The sequence below is a fragment of the Anarhichas minor genome, unplaced genomic scaffold (assembly GCF_050575085.1).
Source record: "Anarhichas minor isolate MPS153535 unplaced genomic scaffold, ASM5057508v1 ptg000003l, whole genome shotgun sequence".
Lineage (NCBI taxonomy): Eukaryota > Metazoa > Chordata > Actinopteri > Perciformes > Anarhichadidae > Anarhichas > Anarhichas minor.
In genome coordinates this window covers 13,729,443-13,749,516 of record NW_027466449.1, presented here as the reverse complement: position 1 = coordinate 13,749,516, position 20,074 = coordinate 13,729,443, and the positions used below count along the sequence as shown (strand labels likewise).

At 40.1% G+C, this 20,074-nt stretch overlaps 2 protein-coding genes across 3 annotated transcripts; both read right to left on the bottom strand.

Moving 5' to 3' along the window:
• Positions 1–5: 5 nt before the first annotated feature.
• On the bottom strand, positions 6–1,871 carry aurkaip1 (aurora kinase A interacting protein 1). Of its 2 annotated transcripts, XM_076099294.1 has the most exons (4): positions 1,797–1,871; positions 1,187–1,316; positions 630–1,075; positions 6–338 (listed from the first exon to the last, which is right to left on the bottom strand). In XM_076099294.1, the coding sequence occupies exons 2-4, from the start codon at positions 1,230–1,232 to the stop codon at positions 222–224; spliced, it is 609 nt and encodes a 202-aa protein (XP_075955409.1). In that variant the 5' UTR covers positions 1,233–1,316; positions 1,797–1,871; the 3' UTR covers positions 6–221. The 2 variants fall into 2 exon arrangements, with proteins under 2 accessions (XP_075955409.1, XP_075955401.1); XM_076099286.1 differs by lacking the exon at positions 1,797–1,871 and having other exon boundaries at positions 1,187–1,343.
• Positions 1,259–18,446, bottom strand: LOC142960742 (rap1 GTPase-activating protein 1-like). The gene is made up of 23 exons (XM_076102750.1): positions 18,414–18,446; positions 17,340–17,387; positions 16,850–16,888; positions 16,536–16,727; positions 15,322–15,425; positions 14,255–14,333; positions 14,100–14,153; positions 13,637–13,720; positions 11,959–12,059; positions 11,654–11,783; positions 10,660–10,815; positions 10,504–10,575; positions 10,290–10,376; positions 10,055–10,195; positions 8,989–9,120; positions 6,516–6,625; positions 6,212–6,331; positions 5,894–6,029; positions 5,689–5,809; positions 5,473–5,552; positions 4,840–4,960; positions 1,797–1,929; positions 1,259–1,316 (listed from the first exon to the last, which is right to left on the bottom strand). Exons 1-23 carry the CDS (start codon positions 18,429–18,431, stop codon positions 1,259–1,261), a joined length of 2,316 nt encoding a protein of 771 aa, XP_075958865.1. The 5' UTR covers positions 18,432–18,446.
• Positions 18,447–20,074: the final 1,628 nt, after the last annotated feature.

Sequence of the window (20,074 nt, the reverse complement as noted above, 5' to 3'; positions counted from 1 at the left end):
ATGTCTCGGGCTTGAGAGAGAATGATCTTTATTAGATTATGTACACTTTGTTAAAAATAATTGTACACAGGTAATATCTCCTTATCACTGAAACATGCTTCGATTAAGCTGCAAAGAACAGAGAGTAGGCTGATTGTTTTAACTGCAGTGTGTGGTGTGAGGTGTGCAGAGCCATCCTGTGTGAGGGATGTGACCCAAACTTGATTAACTGTCAGTGTTTCTCAGTCTCTTTTGTTTCCATGCTGTTTAATGAAGATCTTAGGTGCACTCCATCCTTCTGGAGCCTTCTTCAGTCCAGCTCGTGTCCAAATCCTCTTCAGATCCTCCTCAAATCGTTTCTGCACAGGACAAACACACACAGTTGGCCGTGGTTTACGGAAAAAAATTCTATTGTAATTTGAGCACAAGTCTTACAACAATTATACATGAAATAAACATGTTTCAAGTTTAGTCAAAATGTATTTCATACATCATGATAAAATACGTTGACTAACACAGATACAGATAAATACTACCATTTGTGTAATGCTATCAAATTATCAGATATTAATTGGCTAAACATTAAGAAATAATCTGTCTAGTCAGCATCACAGGTTCCTTTTTTATATCCAAAGAGAGGAAACTCTCACCTGCTTTTTTTTCCCCCTGCCTTCTTGCACTCTCCTCCTCAAGAACTTAGTCCGTTTAAGCAGTTTCTTGTATTTATGTCGGTTCATCTTCCGCCGTCGGATCTCCAGAACATTCTTACAGCTAAGGGGTGTTGCTGAACCCTCTCCATCCTCCAAAACGGGGACAGATATGGGTGGCAGCACCTTCTCTTCCAGCAGCCCTGCGTCCTCCAGCAGGGAAGGGAGAGAGTAGCGCAGGGAGAGCCAGCTCTCCAGAGGACTCACTGACATTTTACGTGGCACAAGAGCCTCGTCCAGTTCTGGCTCAAGTTGTACCCATCGAGGAGGAGGTGTGTTGTCCGCTGCTGTTGAGTAGTTTCTCAGTTTTTGTTGTAGCGAAGAGCAGTAAGCAGGAAGAACCGGTTGTACACATCCATTCAAAATGTCTCCATGGCCTTGAAGGGCACCTGGTCATTAAGAAAAAAATATGTATTATATCTTGAGTTACATACTTCAACTGGAATATAGTTTAAGATGAATTCAATGGATGAATAGATACGATTTTTGTTCATACTTACACGTTGCTCTACGTAATAAACGGGGGACAACCCTTGAAGTAAACATTGTTAATTATCATCCAGATAAAGTCATCAGGGATGAGTTGACTGGTCACTGGTCCTGTGGTCACTGGTCCTGTGGTCACTGGTCCTGTGGGCAATGTGTAAAGCACAGAGTGTTGGTCATAACTCTTCCATAAAGCTTTAAAACTAGCAGTGAAAATATCCATTAATTAAATGGGATATACTTTAAGAAAACGCACAACAACAAAAAAGTCAGTAGCTTGAGGTAACATATGTCAACATGTCCAAACTCTGGGTTAGCGACCAACATTATAACTAATGTCCTAAACTAACGTTACAAGAAAAAAATATGAAATGCACTAACGCTACTAGGAGAATGTAAAATATTCAATATTAAGATAAACTGACAAAAATGAAACTTATTTTCTAGATGGAGGTGTCCCCCTTCGGCTTGTTGCTAATGCTAGCTAGCAATGTCGATCCGCTTCTGACGTGAAAGTCACGATATTATCACAAAAAAGATTAGAGCGAAGAATGTTTCGGCCATCAGCTATCTGACAACATGAATACCGTTATTTAACACATTTTATAAACAGTGTTACGTTACCTGATATTCGTTTGACCGGGATTATCGTCTTCAATGTGACTCGAGAAGCCAACTTCCGGCTTGAGCAACACAAAGTTAATGCGTTTCCTGTTTCTCGGAGCGAACAACGGTTCCGCCGGAGCAGTTCGATCCTCTGAGAGGGAGAATGAGAACCAATTTGGCTTTACATAACAATAACAATAATGATAATGATGACAGTAATAATCATAAGAAGAAGAAGAAAAACACACATATAAATAAATAAGTAAGACTTTTACTTGTACTTACTATTATTCTACATTTAGAAATAAGATACATACAACCTAATTACAGACATTATTTTTCAACATTATATTACAGTGTGGACCTATGATTAGCAACATTAATATTTCCACTGGAGGTTACTTACAATCTAGGGTGGAAATTAACTGAGCAACCAGTAATTTAGGAACTACAGAGGTGGATGGAGCTGCCTACTTTAATCACAATGACCACATACCTCTCACATAAATATCTGCAGAAAAACATGTCATCAGTATTCACCTCAGCAAACATTTGAAAATATAAACGGAATCCTGCAGCCCAGAAGAAATACATGAAACAGAAAAGTCTACTTGTGGCAAATGGGGTTCGTCTCAATGTAGTCAGATGACATGCATAAACACTAGATGAGTAAAGGAGGGTGTGGAATGTAAACAGTTTTATGCAAAATACAAAAGAATTATGACATGAATAGATCAGCTGCAAAATAAATATTGAGAATATATATCACATTTTATGCACTAAAATCCCCAAATTAGGTTCATCTGTGTTTCCAGTACAACCAGGCTGTATATTAACATGCATAGTATGTGCAGTGTATTTAAAACATCTGCCAGGATAACATCAACCCAGCATGCCCCAGGGCTCTTACAGCACACGCACTCACAGAGCAAGCAACTACCGACGTTTACGCATAAAAACTGACCTTCACTTTGTAGATTGACCTTTTTTACTTCGTATGAATGTCTCTGCACATAGTCAAGCATCTGTTTGCATAAAGCATAACGTATTCAGGACAGTGTAAAAAGTATTTTGTGTTGTTTTCACATTGTAGAACTGCACAACCAATACATTTGGAAAGCCAATTTCAGTCATAACTCAGTCTTATATCCTTTTGACTCATTAAAACCCAATGTTTTTTTCTTCCATGCCGCACGGTTGTACAAGAAGGGAAGCCTCCACTTTTAGATTGCTCTAGTTTTACATACTTGTGGGTAGCCACATCAAATCATTTATTCATGGGGCTTTCTCGCGTTGCTTTCATTAAGATGGTGGGAAGTGGAACATCTACAATTTGTAGACATATCACAGCAGGGATTTTCTCAATGAGGCGTTCAGAATGTTGTATTTGTGTGCAAAAAAAAACACAGAATACCGAGTTTGTATTGCGTGACGTGATGCAGGGCAAAAGAATAGTTGTAAAATAGACTGTAAAGTTCTCCGGGCATTTATTTACAATAAAAACAACAACAACAAAACATTCATTTCATTGAAAATCCTGCTGGCAATTTGCTTCACTATCTATACTTACACCATCAGTTTGTGATGATAAGGCAACTGAAATGATCAGCAGGATATACTGTGAGATTTCCCTTTTACAGAACAGTCTTAATAGCTTTTAAAATATTTCTCTTCTACAAAACTCTTTTCTCAAAATAATATGCAAAGTAAGGGAGAAATAAAACAACAATGTATTGATAACTTGGCAGTAATTTCAAGATATTGGTCAATCCCATTTTAAATTAATAGCCTATACATTACACACTATTTACTCAATATCTATATCTATTTACAAAATCAGTAGTTGTATTTCGAGTTATTTTCTCACTTTAAAAGCAAATAAATATTCACTATTTATTGCAGGTGCATTGCAAATTTACTGCACTGAAAGAGACCTGACCCTTGGAAAAGAGAGAGCTTTACAGATGACAACATTATAATTTACTCCAAAGCAACACATACAGAATAAGCAAATGGCATGATGCTGAATGTCGAGAGAGAGGTACAGTTGAACAGAAATACACTATGAATGCCACTTCAACAGGAACCAAATCAATAAATAAAAACATATATCAGTAAGAAAAAACTCAGAACTTAATGTAGAGACTCCTCACCGACAGACAAGACGGACAAAGCAGTTAGATCAGTCATGGATGGATACATCCATACATAAACAGACAATACAGACGGTGCTGAAGTATAACTGCAATGCAACACCATTTTCTAAGAAACTAGTGTGCTTAAAAGTTAATCTGAATCTATTAGTTTTATAATTAATCTAATACTGCAATTCCATTATGCAGTACAAGCGAATAAAAAAAAATGAGGTAAAATAAATCTGAGGGAGAAAGAAATTGCATGTTTAAGTTTTAAGGCCATTTCATACGATACATTGCTCTCTTCACTGTAAGTTTGAAATCTAATCTTGCGGAGATTTGGGTTGTGTTAGAGCACAATTGTTTTGCTGCAGCTACACAGTCCTTATATTTGGACTTTACCCAGAAATCAATATAATCACATTTAACAGCACAGCACAGTTCAATATTACATAAGAGGTTTTGTTTGAAAATACCCATATTTGATGCTGAATATTTTGTATTATGTACACATTAGAGATCTTTATTGAGTGGTATTGGTAAAACCATCCAGGCAATTATCTTCTCTACAGTATGTTGCAGCAAACATCCTTCTCGAAATCTCAACAAAGAGCTCAATGGCACTGTCTTTACCCTGTATATCCAGCACACCTGGGCTTCAACAAGACAAACTAAACCAAAGTTATATATTTTACAAATAAAACTATTACATTTGTAGATTTAAAAAAATGTGCACTTTTGAAACAAAAGGTGTGGTAAAAAAACAACAACAACAACAACAACAACATACAGCTAGGCAACAGATGTTTGAACAGGCAAAGAAAAGAGTGGAAGGAAACAGCACTGTGCAAAAGCTGGCCCCTCTTTGTGCATCGTCCTCCCCAGTGTCCTCCAGGTTTCTGGATATGCTGCACTCTTGCCCTCACTGAGCAGCAGACTGGCCAAGCCCCACCTGCTTTTCCTCTTCTTTCTCATCTTCTCATCATTGGTCATGGCAAAGGCCTGCACTCGTCTCACCTCCCAGAGGGATTGTGATTTATGGGAATGCTTTGGGAATAAAAGAGATGTCTGGTCAACACTCAACAACTGAATTAATGACTAGAATTGGTTATATGTCAAAACAACAATAATGTGTCTTGATTTGATTCATTTCTTAGTAATCTTGACAAGCATTATGACATTATTACGTAGAAAACACCTGAATATACATGTAGATATACAGTGCACAAGCAGCATCATTTGGTTTGCTGTGATGTCTATACAGTATATCTGGTCCATTCGTCCATAGTTTAAATACGTGGATTGAGACTATGAGAGTGTACTGAGGAAAGTCTAACCTGAAGATGGAGATCCAGGATACAACCATATGGGTGGAGCTAACAGTTCTGCACACAAAGATGCACAAACAGCAATTTTAAAAAACAAAGGAAAAACACGAAACATCAGCAACAGCACACAAAAAACAATTACAAAAATATGCAGAGCAACAAAGGTAATTCAAAGGTAGCTGGTAATAGTGAAGTAAGAGTTCAGTTTATTCCAGGGTGGGGTTGACTCACCGATGAGGACTGATGATCGTCTGGGCGTTCCAGTTTGATACGCACATCTGTCCCCTTCCCTCGTTCAGGTTTTCCAGGCCCTGAGTGAAAGGTCAACAGTATATTAAACCAGTCCGACACATCCATCAAAGATCCACTTTGAAATTAGTTATCGGTGAATATTAAAGTGGTTTTCAATTTTAAACATGCTGGAGCTGCTTCTCCAAGCATCAGTACCTCTCTCACCTGGCGAGCTGCTGCGACTGGTGGTACTGGTGCTGCTGATGCTGTCCTCCAGCCAGGTGGTGTAGGTGAGGGAGTCTCGCTTGTGTGGCGTCCCGGCAGCCGACAGACTCTCCTGGAGCAAAACATGTACATAAGACCTGAAGACAAACCGATAACTGATAAGCACTTGTCTTGTTTTGTTACTTATAGCACTCACCATGGCTGTGTCATAGTCCTCTGTGGGCTCTGTCTCGTTCTCCTCCACAACACTGGCAAAGCTGCTAGCGTTGGAGGAGGAGCGGGAGAGGTCATGAGCCTCGGGGATGGATGGGGCCCTGCCACCGAGATAAGAACTACACCTTGGGTTATCACTCTCCAGCACAGCCAAACCTGATTTTATCTTATGTATAGGACACAGTCATTCAACATGCTGCCACAGCTGAGGATTGCCCAGCGGTTACACAGGTATGGCAGACACAAGGTGTGAATTCCATGAGCAATATATCCATGTGACACGGCTGTAACATATACACACCTGTTCTTGGCAATTGGGAGCGCCTCCGGAGAGCTCTGATTGGACGAGTTGTCAGACTTGGGGTCTTGAGAGACGTGGCCGCTGTCAGGGGTCTTTTGGGTTATTGGGGCGCTCTCTCTACTGCTCCATGAGATCAGGCACAGCAGAGTGTAGAGAGTGTAACATAGAAACACAATCAATGAATGTACATGCACTGACGAGAAGTAAATGTAGTGAATAATGAACCTTATTTAGCGATTACATGGCTTACATACAAAAGAGGAAGAAGATCAAATGGGTACACAAAAATATAGTCTTCTCTCACCTCTTCTCGTGGGCTTCTTGAATGTTTTCTATACCGATGGCACTGCTTCTCCTGGAGCTGAAAGGACCAGACTTTTTCCTGGTTGGGCTTTTCCCTGGGATTATCAATGACTGCGAGGGAGAGAGGAAAGACAGTCAGAGTCAAAGTACTTGTCATACCTTACATGTTTTTCATTAATATCAAGTTTACCTTAAGAATTTATCAATTTATATATTTATTGTTGAGGGGAGGGAATAAATATTTTTGACTTAACTATTCAAATTTCAATCTTCTTGTAATCATTTGGGGAAATGAGAGGCTAAACAGCATCATTGCTCTCTTCGAGTTGTTACTATGATGGAAAGTTAAAATATGCACTTAGCGGCTTAATGTCAAGCCCGAGTGCCAGTCTTTCAGCCAGTGCAGGGCACACTAAGACGGGAGATGAAAGATGGATTTAAAGGCTCCAGGGCATACCACTAAATATGCTTTCTCAGCGATTGCTTTTTTCTTTCAATCTCCCTTTTAATGCTCTTAAAATAAGAACTCGAAAAGCTTTTTTAACTCAATGTGGCTTCAAAGAGCAAAAGAAGGGTTCTTATTTAAAAATAGTTTCTCTGTTAGGGGGTCACTAAGTCATTAATATCCATCATTTTTAAACAAACAGAGAATTGAACATACTGGAATTGTAATACAGGGTAGAAATAAAAGACGTGAACATAAATTGCAGTAAAGAATATAGGACAGAGAGAACAGAAGGAAATCAACAATATTAGTCAGTAGTGAGTCAAAGGTGGACCCTTAAAATGTGACTTTGACTGTCTATGTGCTACAGCGATATGACAAAACTGCTTATCTCTTACTACTTTGAATAATTTCTAGATTGTAGTCTATGTAAAATCACAAATATTGGAATTGACAAACCAATCAATCCATGTGAGAATGTGGAGGAAAATATCCATTTCTGCTTTTGTTTTTTTTAATCACAGATTGAGATAATGCTGTTATTCAATGTATCCTGTCTGTAACACACACTAATGCATACTGTGTTAAATGTATAGAGAAAAGTGTTTGATGCAGTGGAGCCATGCAGACAAAAAAGAATAACAAAGTGGAGAAACAAGTAGTTAGAATTAGACATGAACCTCTTCTACTGTTCCTATCCCTATGGCACTGCCTCGACGTCCATATTTACTGGGACTTTTGCCTGGGACAAGCAATGACTGAGCCACACAGGAAGGAGAGAGAGAGAGAGAGAGAGAGAGAGAGAGAGAGAGAGAGATGAAAACAGGTGATAAAAAGAAGAGAGGAGGGTAAAAGGGGGAGAGAAAACACGAGACATAAACAAATATATATATGAGATTACACGCAGTCAGTCATAAACAAAATACAAAGCATGTGTTAACTGGAGAATACAAAGAGGGACATTTTGACTCCATGGGTGCAACACAGGCAGCTGAATGGGAGAGAGAAGTGATGAGTCAGTTATGTGAGCCATATGCCTGCAAGGAAGAGGAAGAAGATGACATTAAAAAAACAGCAAATGGGGCCATACAGCATGTTACACATTAGGTTGCACAGCAAGCACAGTTATGAGCAAAAAGCAAGATTGAGTTTTATACATTAATGTAGCATATTGGTTAAGATTACTTTCTCAAATAAAAAAACATTATTATTAATAAATGTGATCTAGAGATACTGTATTAATGTGGATGTCTGTTTCATAATGATTCATCCATACAAATCAGAGAATTTCCATTAAATATACCTTCCCACAGCCCCCCAAAGTATACAGTATCAGACAAGCAACCCAACACGTGGTCACTGTTAACTCAAGACCTTGCAACTACAATTTAAATGCATGTTTTACTTTCAAGTGAAAGATGAAAAGCTCCTCAATTAGTTGAAAATGGTTGTGTAACACTCAATGTTTTGCAGTGTTTACAGAACTAATATATAAGCTTAAAAGAAAGTGCAAAAAAGTTGCCATTTGGAGATACAAGGTTTTCACTTGCACACACACGCACACACACACACACACACACACACACACACACACACACACACACACACACACACACACACACACACACACACACACACACACACACACACACACACACACACACACACACATAGTATACATATAAACAGTACTCAATCCACATTCATTGGAATTCAAGTGAGAAGTTATGAACAATGTTGATGCATGGGGTAAAAACATTAAGTATTAGAAGCAGCTTTAACCTCGGGGAGAAATTCACCTTGTGTCCGAGAAGCATTCAAGTCTATGAGTGTCCAGACACTCCATCTCGTGCTGGCAGACAATGTGAGAGCCAGGTTTAAGACCCAGGCATAAATGCTCCACTCGAGCCCCTTCTCCGTGAGAAGTTAGTGCAGCAGGCAAGTGAGGGAGGAGGGGGCATGACCTCCAAGAGAACTGGGGAGCGAGACTTGCCTCACTCGAGACCAGTAGGAGTGGGTCCGTACTTACTATCCCTGGGAATTTGGGGCTCTCTGCGGGGTCGTGGTTAAAGCTGCTGCTGAAGCTAGTGGAGAATGTGTGCGGCTTCTTGAAAGTAAGACCCATGGCATCCATAGACTGGCTCCTGCTGCGCATCACCCGCTACAGAGAGAGACGAGGAGGAGGAGATACATTCAGATGGTGCTGACCCCTGTGGCCCCTCAGCGTCGCTGTACAGCATTGCGGGCCGAGAGGAGCCTCGGGGCGGTCTCTGAACACTGACCACTACAGGGAGAGAGCGCCGGCCTGATGCTAATCCTGACAGACAAGGAAGCGACAGAGAACACTGCTAAGCTTTAATGCCCGCAGGGGGGGCTCAGATGAGTCATTATATTAAGATAGGTGGTAAGAGAAGAGAGGGGAAGTAGAAGGACCAAGTGGCACACAGATGTCTGACCACACACTAAGTTTAAAGACAGCCAGGAGAGGTTTGAAGTGTACCTCTTTGCAGGCATGGAGCAGAGTGAAAAGGCAAACGGCATCTGATGGTGAAGGAAATCTATCCATTTGCTTTGTATTTATGACAAACAAAGATGACAGAATCATATAAATAAGGGAACAGAGACTGCACACTGGAGCATGCGGAGAGCACAGCAGCACAAAACATCAATGAGGCATGAGGAAGAAAAGCTTTGAAGCCAAGAGGGGTGTGTTCCAGCAGGACAGAGCAGCAGAGCTTCTCTTCATTCAAATTAACAGAGATTAAGCAAGATTGATAAACCCTTACAGCCCACAGCTTGCGTATAGATAAGAGCAATCCTGAAAGACTGCCAGAGAGAAGACACCCTTTTTTATATCCGCAGAAGAAGCATCAGACAGCTGATTCAAAAACTGGTTACTGTAACTGTAGATGTTTTATACTGTTCCTGCGCAGTAACAATGACCTTATAATGGCATTTAAAGGTATAGACATTGTGGGAAATGTGCATGTAATAATAAATATTGATTTAGTTTCTTTTCTCGTTAGAAGCTGAAATTGTCATAAAGTGAAGCTGTCAGTTCAAAGCCCCGGCATCTCTGCTGCCTCTTCAGTTACCTTGAAGGATTCAAAGAAGCCCCCTCCTCCTGCACTCCCGTTTTCCAGTTTGTCGTCGTCTCCTCCAACACCCATCATGGCCTGGCTGTTCACATGGAGCTCCTCATAAAGGGTCTCCAACAAGGCCGACCTCGTTCGTTCCTTACACACACACCAGGCACACAAAGAGGGGAATGAATAAAGGGATATTTTTAAAGAATTCCAGTAATGTTTTAAATGCTTTGCAACAACCTACCTCTAATTTGGCAAATTTTTCAGCTTTGCAGCAGGCGTACTCTGCATTGATGAGCTTAGTGAAAAGGAATTCATGGAATTCAGGGCTCTGAAAATAGACGGGCAAAGAGACAAGACGTCATGTTGTCAGCTACAGTAGCTACATGACCAGGAGGAGGAAAGTGCACTGGCTTAGGGATGCAGTAGTTCAGCTCTCAAGTTGTTCTTTCTCTTACTTTTTTAAAGACTGCAGGGTTTGGGAGGGCGGGGCCAAAGAAAGGTACATCATCCCGTGCTGTCACTGACACCTAGGAATTAAGAGTAAGATTAGGTTTAATCAAGTGTTTATCACAGGAGGCAAAGTCAGCCCATAAGAGAGGGAAATAATGCACCTTGTAGAGAACATTGTCAGAGCAGGGGTTGACCACTTGGACCACAACGTATGCGTGAAGGAAGTTGGAGGCGATCATGTCCGGTACAAAGGGAGTGTTTTCCTCTTGGAATAAGATGGCCACAATGTCGTTACCTATGTGCCTCTTTCTCTGCAACTGCAACACACACCAGCCAGATATGACATATTAATTCACAGGTGAATTAAAGGTTGATTGTCGGATGAGAGAATGCTGATGTCCTGCATTGATTAATATGTATGAATGTTATCTTTTATCTGCAGGTTTCCGAAAGCCAAAATCATGAAGTCAAATGTAATGCTCTTTGGAGTTGAATTTGGAAAATAATAAGTAGGAGACACTTTAGTCGCCGTTTTGATAAAGCCAGTCTCATTAAAAGAACAATGTTTTTACACTAGTGACAACACAAGTTGTGAACTATAGACATTAAAACTAATTACAAAAAGAGTGCTTTCTCGCCATTCTTCCTCCTCCCTATCTCACAACTGGATGCGTTTGAATTCTTTAAACACCACCAGGGAGTGCTGCTTCTCCTGATGACAGCATGAACGAGCGCTGATTGTCTCAAAGGAGCCGATGCCTAACACCCATTACTGCTGGGGAGACTGAACACATAGCCCTTGCCTCATCTGTGTTTGGACAAGCCACGACAGCAATTGGTGTGAGTGTGTGTGTTAATTAATCAGAGCTTGTGTGATTATATGAGGCGGAGAAGGAGGAGGATTCGGCCTGCGTGCTTTACATCACTGAGGGAGGAGTGATGCTCACAATTGCAGACACGACAGCATACATTTAAAGTGATTCATGTTTACTAGCAGTATGTTATTTATTCGTGTTTTTTTTGCCAATACGCTGCAGGTGTTTGGCACTACAGGGAGGTACATGCAAAATCTGGTACTAATCACCAGAGGGAACCTGTCTGACTGCTTGTAGTGAATCATGAAAGCTATGTTAGTCTGGTATTGTATTACAGTACCTGCTGGGTGTCCCCATCTGTGTAAGGCAGCTTTGTGGACACATGGAACATGACCTCTTTGTTACGGTAGTTGCAGTGGACAGATTCAGTGCCAGTTTGCCCATGAGTCACGTCTAACCCTCCACGGAAACTGCAAGCAAACAGAACCATGTCTAACAAGATATTCTCCGCCATCACTGCAGTACTATGACCATCATCAACCCTGTAGCTCGCCTTATGTGATGTAAATTGCGGTTGGCATCATTCGTAAGGAATGTATGGTTGAGTGTATATATAGTGCCTTTAAACCAGAGTTAGATCCTTACCCTTTAAAGTTGTGCAGCTCAATTTTCTCTCCCAGAAACTCCAGGAATTCTACAAAGGCAGGACTCTCTTCACTGTTGCCAAACAGCTCTTCCTCTGAAGTCTGTAACCAGAAAAAAACAAAAACTCGTAAACATCAAGGCTTGGAGGACAAAGGACAAAGCACTGGGGATGATTTCTGTGTGTTACTGTGTCTGCCAGAGATTTTTACAAGTCCAAGTCAAGTCTCAAGTCGTTGAGTCCAACAGTCCAAGTCAAGTCTCAAGTCGTTAAGTCATTATGTCATCATTATGGTTGTAGATGTTCTATCATATGCTGCATGCCATCATTTCTGCTTGGAACACTGCATATCTGAGGAATTCAAAGCATGTGCCGTATCATCACTCCTGTTGGTATATGATCACTTTAAACAGGCTATTGTAATGTAAAATGATACAAAACACAATGAAAACTTTCCTTTAAATAAATAACTGTATTTTACCTCTAAAAAATGATATGTTACTCAGGGTAACATGAAAATACTGCAACACTATGAGGCATACAATAGTAACCTATTGTATGTAATTATACAATAGGTTACAATAGTAACCTATTGTATAATTACACTTTGGCTCCAACTAATAACAGAAATGTACTGTAAATGAACCCATCACTCTAGCCTCTCAAACACAGACATGCTCACACGTAAAAGTCTCAAGTCACTGTGTGTGCGACTTAAGTGTGACTTAAGTCCAAGTCCCAAGTCCATGTCCCCATCTCTGATGTCTGCCTTACAAATAAACAAGCAGTAAGGACAAAGTCTGGGAAGCATAATGACAACTGATCTCAAGAGGTGAGATTTGCACACTAGAGTGCCAGTGACACGATAAGCATTTTATGTGAGGTGTGTTTTTACTGCAACACATCATTAGGGTTAATAACTGGATGCAGGGAAGTGAAGTGTATCCAGTGTTTGGCACTATTGTTCAAATGTTGGATTTGTATTTCAGAACAATTAAAACTGGATGTATCACCGAAGGTTTATAGGGGGGCTTAAGAAAGCTTGTGTAATAATGATCATCTATGAAAGACATTTGATCATCTATTGACAGCAAGTGGAGTGTGATGTGAACAAGCCTGCCTCAACACAAACCAAGAAATGACGCCTGGGAAGAAGTTGCTTATTGAGTATTTATGCTTCGTTAACCGTATGCAATATGCCTACTTAACCATCATGCCTTTCTCCACTCAGCAACCCTTCTGAATAGAAAAATGTCCGGCAGGATGAGAAGAGGACCCTCGCTGCCTTTGTGAGATGGCCCTTGGCTCATTTACAACGCATTTAACAATGTATTTGTCAACTACTGCAGGCTTTAAGGAATCACCAGGGCAGATCTCAACACACTGAGGTCTCCATTCAGAGGTACAAGTGCCCTCAGCAAAGCATTCAATAGCTCCTCTACCCCCCTCACAGTAAACAAGAGGGCTGTGATTGCCTCAGAAAATGAGAGTGAATGTTAAAGACAGCTACAGTTACTGTGCTGGACTCAAAGCCACAATTAAGACTGAGCTTCCTTGAAGAAATTGCAGTTCATGCTACATTCTCATTCTTCACGGGCTGAACACAATGAATATAAGGGATGCATGCACATCTAATGAGCCATATCGGACCAAACGATTAGTCTAAACTTTATAGCTCACCTGTCCATACTTTTGATAAATGACCCCAAACTTGAAATTGTTGTTTATCACATGTTCATCAAAGGTTACAATAAGTCTTGAAGCCTGTAAAAACAGAGAAATAACAAGAAACATTAAAGCTTAGGTGCCTATATGAACACTGAAACAGATTTTGCTTGTTATAATCATGCCTCCTTTATACTGGCTGTTAAGAGATGATTGGGGACAGAAATAACAAACCTCATCTTGTACTAAAATGTACACGTTTCTCTGAAGCTAATATGAAGCTTCCTAAATCACAAATCAAGTGGTTGTCTTCCAAAGTAGTTCCCTCCTTTTGTTCACAGTGTTTCCTACGGGCACCTGACTATAGTTTTAAGACAGACTTGAAAAATTGCAGCCCTATCCTGTAAATCATCAGACGTGTGGGACTGAAACAGACATATCCAGCCGCTGCAACTATACAAACCAAACCAGATCTTACTTTGGGATAAAGGACAGGAAAAAAGCGGTCCACATTGACCTCTTCACAGACAAGCTTGGATTAAAAAAAAAAGAGAAGAAAAAAACGTTAGAATGTGGTTTGATACAATCACAGTGGACTAATCTCTGCATAATAACAAACACATCTCTTTTTACCTTGGCCATTTGGACCACATTGGGAAACTCTGTCAGACAGGAAATGGGGATCACATCATGGTAGGTTTTCAGCTTGGTTCTGGTGAAGTCATAAAACAATCAGTTTGGTCTCTAAGCCATATAATATGATGCAACATTTCTCAGAAGCTATCAGATGGGAGAGGGATGAACCGGTATGGACCATCATCAAACTTCCCCACCCTCGCCTCTCTTTGCCTTTTCTCCCTCCCTCCCCACTCACCCACTTGCTGGCCTAAATAGTCCATCTGTTACTCTGCTGTAGAAATGACAGAGCTGTTGACACTCTCTCTAGCTTTATGACTCTTATGATAACACCCGTGCTGGCAGGATGTGTTTATCCCGTCATACTGGGCATTTAGGAACAAAGAAAGTGTATCATTCTGAATACATTTCCTTTCGATCATGAAAATACAGACATTTTGTCTAAACCTCCACATTTGTTACTACAGATTCTGATTTAAATATCTTCATTTGTGAATTAGATAAGAGCAGCAACTTTTTACAAAGCTGGTATATCAAGTGCACCACTCTTTTTTGCATTGAAGTTGTTGAATATATTTGACATCAACATTCTTCAAACCTATACATTTGTCTTTAAAGTGAGATATAAGAATACAGATTTACTTTATAGTTTTAGATAACATTTTGTCGACAAGCTCTTCCTTTGTATGAAACATCCTGTTGTCAGTTTTCTATCAAGACTTATCTTGTGATTCCTCTGTGTCATTGTCTATGTGCAAAAAGAGACTTTGATTTGGAAAAAAAAAAGATCACGCTTAGAAACTGTTCATGCTGTAAATTTCTTCTTTTTTTTTGGTTTGAACTATTCTCTACTATATTTTATATGTGAAATGTTTGAACATTTACTGTGATTATGATGATATTTGTGTCTTTTGCATGTGGTTTTCATAGAAGCCATTAAAGGTTTCTACCATACTTTCTATTTCTCTGGGATTTGTTTTTACTGTTTTTATATGTGTGAAACAAATGGAAAATAAATAACTAAGCGATGGTGTACTCCACCATGTATGTGTAATGAGCATTACCTTAGCATTAGACGGAGATGTTCCTGGTCACCAATCACATCGTACTTTAGAGAGAACACCAGATGTCCAAGGGCACTGTCCACTGAATAGTAATTAAAGTGCTCCTGAGGGCACAGTACAAGGATACGGTCATTAGTATCTGTCAGGAACAGACACGCACACACACGAACACACGCATGACACTTGTGCATGCGCTCCAGTCATTATCCAATCCTTTAAATCTGAGTACCTTTACTAGTTCTGTTGCACTTCGGCTACAGGCAGATCAAATTTGTTCATATTATGCCTGTGCAACAACAGCTGGCGAAGCCTAATGCATCTTCATTAGCAACAATGCATGAGGTGCCAAACGGTGAGGCTGGTGGCTGGTATATTCTATTGGGATATGCTTGTTGCTTATTCATTTCATTACTTTAATGAGCAAGAAGTGAAATTGATTGTGACATTTTCTACGAGAGTAATGAGGTTCATTTGAGGAGAAAGGAAGCTGTTATAATGAGTCTGACGTCAGTAATATCGCTTTTAGAGCACACCTTTTAAAAAGCTGAAGATTTGACTTTATTGCTCAATAAACACGACTGTTTGATGATCCTATCATTATGTTTTTATTGCATGATTGCCCAGATAGAAAGCGAACATGGGAAAACTACACATCTGAAAAATCGAATGCAAAGCAGAGATGAAGATGTACAAGCTAAGCTAAGGAGACCTGGGAATATGCCCTACTGATCAGCAATGGGGGGAGATTTACACAACAACACATACAGCTACTGCCTCCAGTTTCTGGAGAGAAAACACAGGTGTGCTGTTCTATCACACCAATCGAACAGGCTAAATAATTTAGCACTATCATCAAAATGTTGGAGAAGATGTGATGAGAACGATGCATCAATTTGTCATGTTTTATGGTTTTGCCCAATGTCAAAGACTTCCTGAATTATGATGTAGAATTGTGAATTGTGAAAAACAACCATTTGTGCATGACCTTGTTTAAAGAAATGACCTCACTGAATGTGGTTCCCTATTCTCTTTATACTGTATATGTCTTTCCTGTGTTGTCTATTCTTTGTTTTAATCTTAACATTAGTGTTTTCATAAAAGGTAGTCTTTGAGCTTGCTTAGTATTGTTTTTTTATGTTTTGATTTATTGTTTGCTTTTTCAAGATGACAATAAAAAGGAAAATAATGTGATCTCTCTCTATGTTGTGGCTAACCTTGCCCAGAAAGTGTTTCCGGAAGAGTGTCGCTGTTGTATTACATTCCAGCTTGGTGCGGGTGTTCGGGGACAGCGGCTGTGGCTGTTCCGTTTCCACTGTGTAACTCATCTCATGGTTCGTCCCTTCAATCCAGTAACCCCCAAACTGTGGCAGGAGGATGAGAGGAAAGGGGCTTTTTCTGCCCAACACCTGTCGCAAAGTGCAGAATAACAAGGGTTAAGAAACAGAACGCTGTAGACTTGAAAGTGATTTCAGGACACGAATGAAGCACTGATGGTGAAAAGTGTTATGGCAGCACATCATCATCCTACCTCGTGGACACTTGGGTATGGAATGTAATCCTCCTCAGTCTGTAAAAAAAAACAACGGAGAAAAGAAGCTTTGTTTCCTCGTAAAAGAATAAAAATAACCACACTGTCCGACTCTATAATCCCAAAGGACACAGATTCAGAGTAATTGCATAACTGTTATGCAATGAAAATCAGTTTGGCAACAACATAGGAATCAATGCTTGATCAAAGTATTACTATTATTTGGCACATTGATGGTTTAAATATATTGTTTTCTTGCTAGGAATTCACCATTTCAGTCTGCAGAGCATAGCCTCAGAGGCTATATGATTCTGAATCCTTACTAATTCTGCTATTTTAAAAGGCTTCAGAGCATTTCCCCGCATTATGAATAATACTGTGCTGCTGTGTGCTGAAGTAATCAGCCTGTCTGGCAGAGCAAGATATGGCGGTCGTGAGACAATGGGCACGTCATGTGAATAACGCCGTGTCTCTACATGGAGAGTCGAACCTTGAGTGGGGGAGGAAAGGTGCATCGCTGCTCATCCATCCTGTTGCCCTGCAAGAGGAGAGGGTGAGATAAGGAAACCAGAGAGAGAAAGGGGTCACGCTCAGTCATCAACACAGCGGCCGCTTTCGCAAACAAATTCAACACAATTATGTAAATTCGTACACTTGTTTTTGATTAGACATACAAAACAATTTACATAATAATCATGTCCTGAAAGACCACAAAACAAACCAACAGAGAATTATCATCCTCATTACATAATCACACAGTTTTCCCAAGAGATACATATGCAGCAGGCGACCAAGCAGAGTCAGAGAGGGACAGATGGAAAGATACAGAGAGAGATACATCACAGAGAGCGAAAGACAATTTAGGGATGCTAAAGAGCAGGCATTTGGGAGTGACTGAAACGTCTGTTAGCGCACAGAGGTAGTGTGGTAATAAGACTTCAGGGATTCAAAATATGCTGAGCTGTGAAATACACCTTCACTAGACCTGAGGCGTGAAAGAGAGGTACCACGCAGAGAAAGCGATGGCGTGATACTAAATCAGGGCCAGGTGATGGCGAACTGGCTTCACAAGGACGGTCACATCGATATATTGTCTGACTGCAGAAAAAACACAGTCCTGCATCACTCCCATTGCTGAAGAGGAATATTTATTTTTAAAATATTCAGTTATACTAACAGACAATGCCAGATGCTGTGGCCACTGAAAGCTATTATGACTGTATTTAAATCAGCAATTTTGAAAAACAATCACCAACTTTTATGTGCGTGATCGCATGATTAGAATGAACATCAGAAACAAGGAGACAGTTTTTGAGGTGAGATAATAAGCTTACAGCGCTGTCAGCCAGTGTTACAATCAGAACGTTAACAGCTGAGAAACACATATAACGCTGTGACAAATCTCCTCTGAAACCACCGGACTCAACATCCCCTCGGCTACAAGTATTGTAGCCGAGGAGAGGGCCAAAGTGCTGCAGAATTAGAAAGAACTCACTGGTTAGTTGCTTGGTGAGTACAGCTCAGAAAGCCGAGACAAAACACGAAGATAGACGCGTCATCTTACCTGCATCTTTTCAATCATTTCAAATAAATCTTGGGTCTGGAGAGAGGAGAGTGAGATGAAACGTTTTGAGATCAGTTGTTGGAAGCTGAGCTTAATTGATTGAGTCTGATTGTTTGAGTTCGATCCTGTTCAGCACCAAATGCAATAAATATGGAATTATTTCATGTTATATTTTACAAAGGTTACGCATGAATAATTATTTCTTGTGTATAAACACAAAGAAAAGTGCCATAGTGACGGTAACTGCTTAGGGTCAATTAAACATCAGAAAGGTCTCACTGCCTGTTAGACTTCATGAACAAGTTATATTACTCCAAAAACAGAAATCCAAATAGGGTTATCTGGGATTTTGGAGGGATAATGCTGCATAAAAAAGTATAGTCAACAACAATCACAGATATAAAGAACAGGGCAATCCTTTGTATTTAACCAAAAGTAACGTGACATTTTCTGTAGTGGAAACATATAATCTATTCAAGTTCACGTTTATCTGCAATAACATGAAATTTGGAAAATGTGTGATATACTACGGCGATAAAACTGTGTTAACTTCCAGCACCCCAAACAAAACATTATGGTAAATTGCTTAAACATTCTGTCAAATATTGAACAAGTCAGTGCTGTATATTAGACGTTGGTAAAAAAGTTGGTAAAAAATGTTCCGTACGTTGTTCCCACGACTTGCAACAATGCCAACATTCTGACTTAAGTTTACTTAACTAATAACAACGTTAATAATTATTATTATCATTTTACCCGATTGCAGCGTGTAATCTCTTGCCTCACCGTTGTGGTTTGTCACACTATCACACTGCCATTTTCCACATGCCTAATTATTTAGATCCCAACTTCGGCTGTTGAGGTATTGTCCTTTAAAATTTCACAATCAAAACTTGCCCGCATCAGTTGAGCATGACGACTCTACTTACTGCAGAAAAATGGTGAGTTACAACTGTCCATGGAAACGTCGGTCTGAGGTACTCAAGTGAAGGCTGGAAGCTTTGGCCAGTAAAACCTGACATAGTCAAACTGTTTGTGTACAGAGCAATCTCATCTTAGCTTTCAGTGTGAGTATGAGTAAAGTCCTCCACCATGTGCAAACAATAGGCTGCCACGAACCCTGAAAGTAAATAACCCCAGCTTCGACAACATTAACTAGAGATTAGAACAAGAGGAGCTGAGCTACATATTATGGTTGGACTCAAACAACATCTGCATTGGCCATAAAACCGTAAATCAGCCCCATACAGCCCCGAAAAGCACAGGTAAGTCTCATCAAATATTTGTGTAATGTCATCTGTTTGTTTCCAAAAAAAAAAAAAAACTGTTAATAGAACTAGAAATGTTCCCCTACAAACAGTTGTCCTCAGCTCATCACTACAATAAACAAGCAACATGAACAGGGGGTTTAGCAGTTGTAACTTTAATCTCAATTTGGAGAGGCAGTTGTCCAAGACTCTGCAGAAATTGCTGGCAAATGCCCTCTTTAGTTTGCCATCTAGTGAGGTTTTCCATCCAGTATGTTTCTAAAGTAAAGCTACTTACATGGCTGGGTTTCTTCCAGCGTGCCTTCGTCACCATTGGAGCATTGAAGTGGTTGTCACGACTTTTAGCCATTTCTAACTCTCTTAAAATCCGGCGTCCTGCAGCTTCAAAGGAGG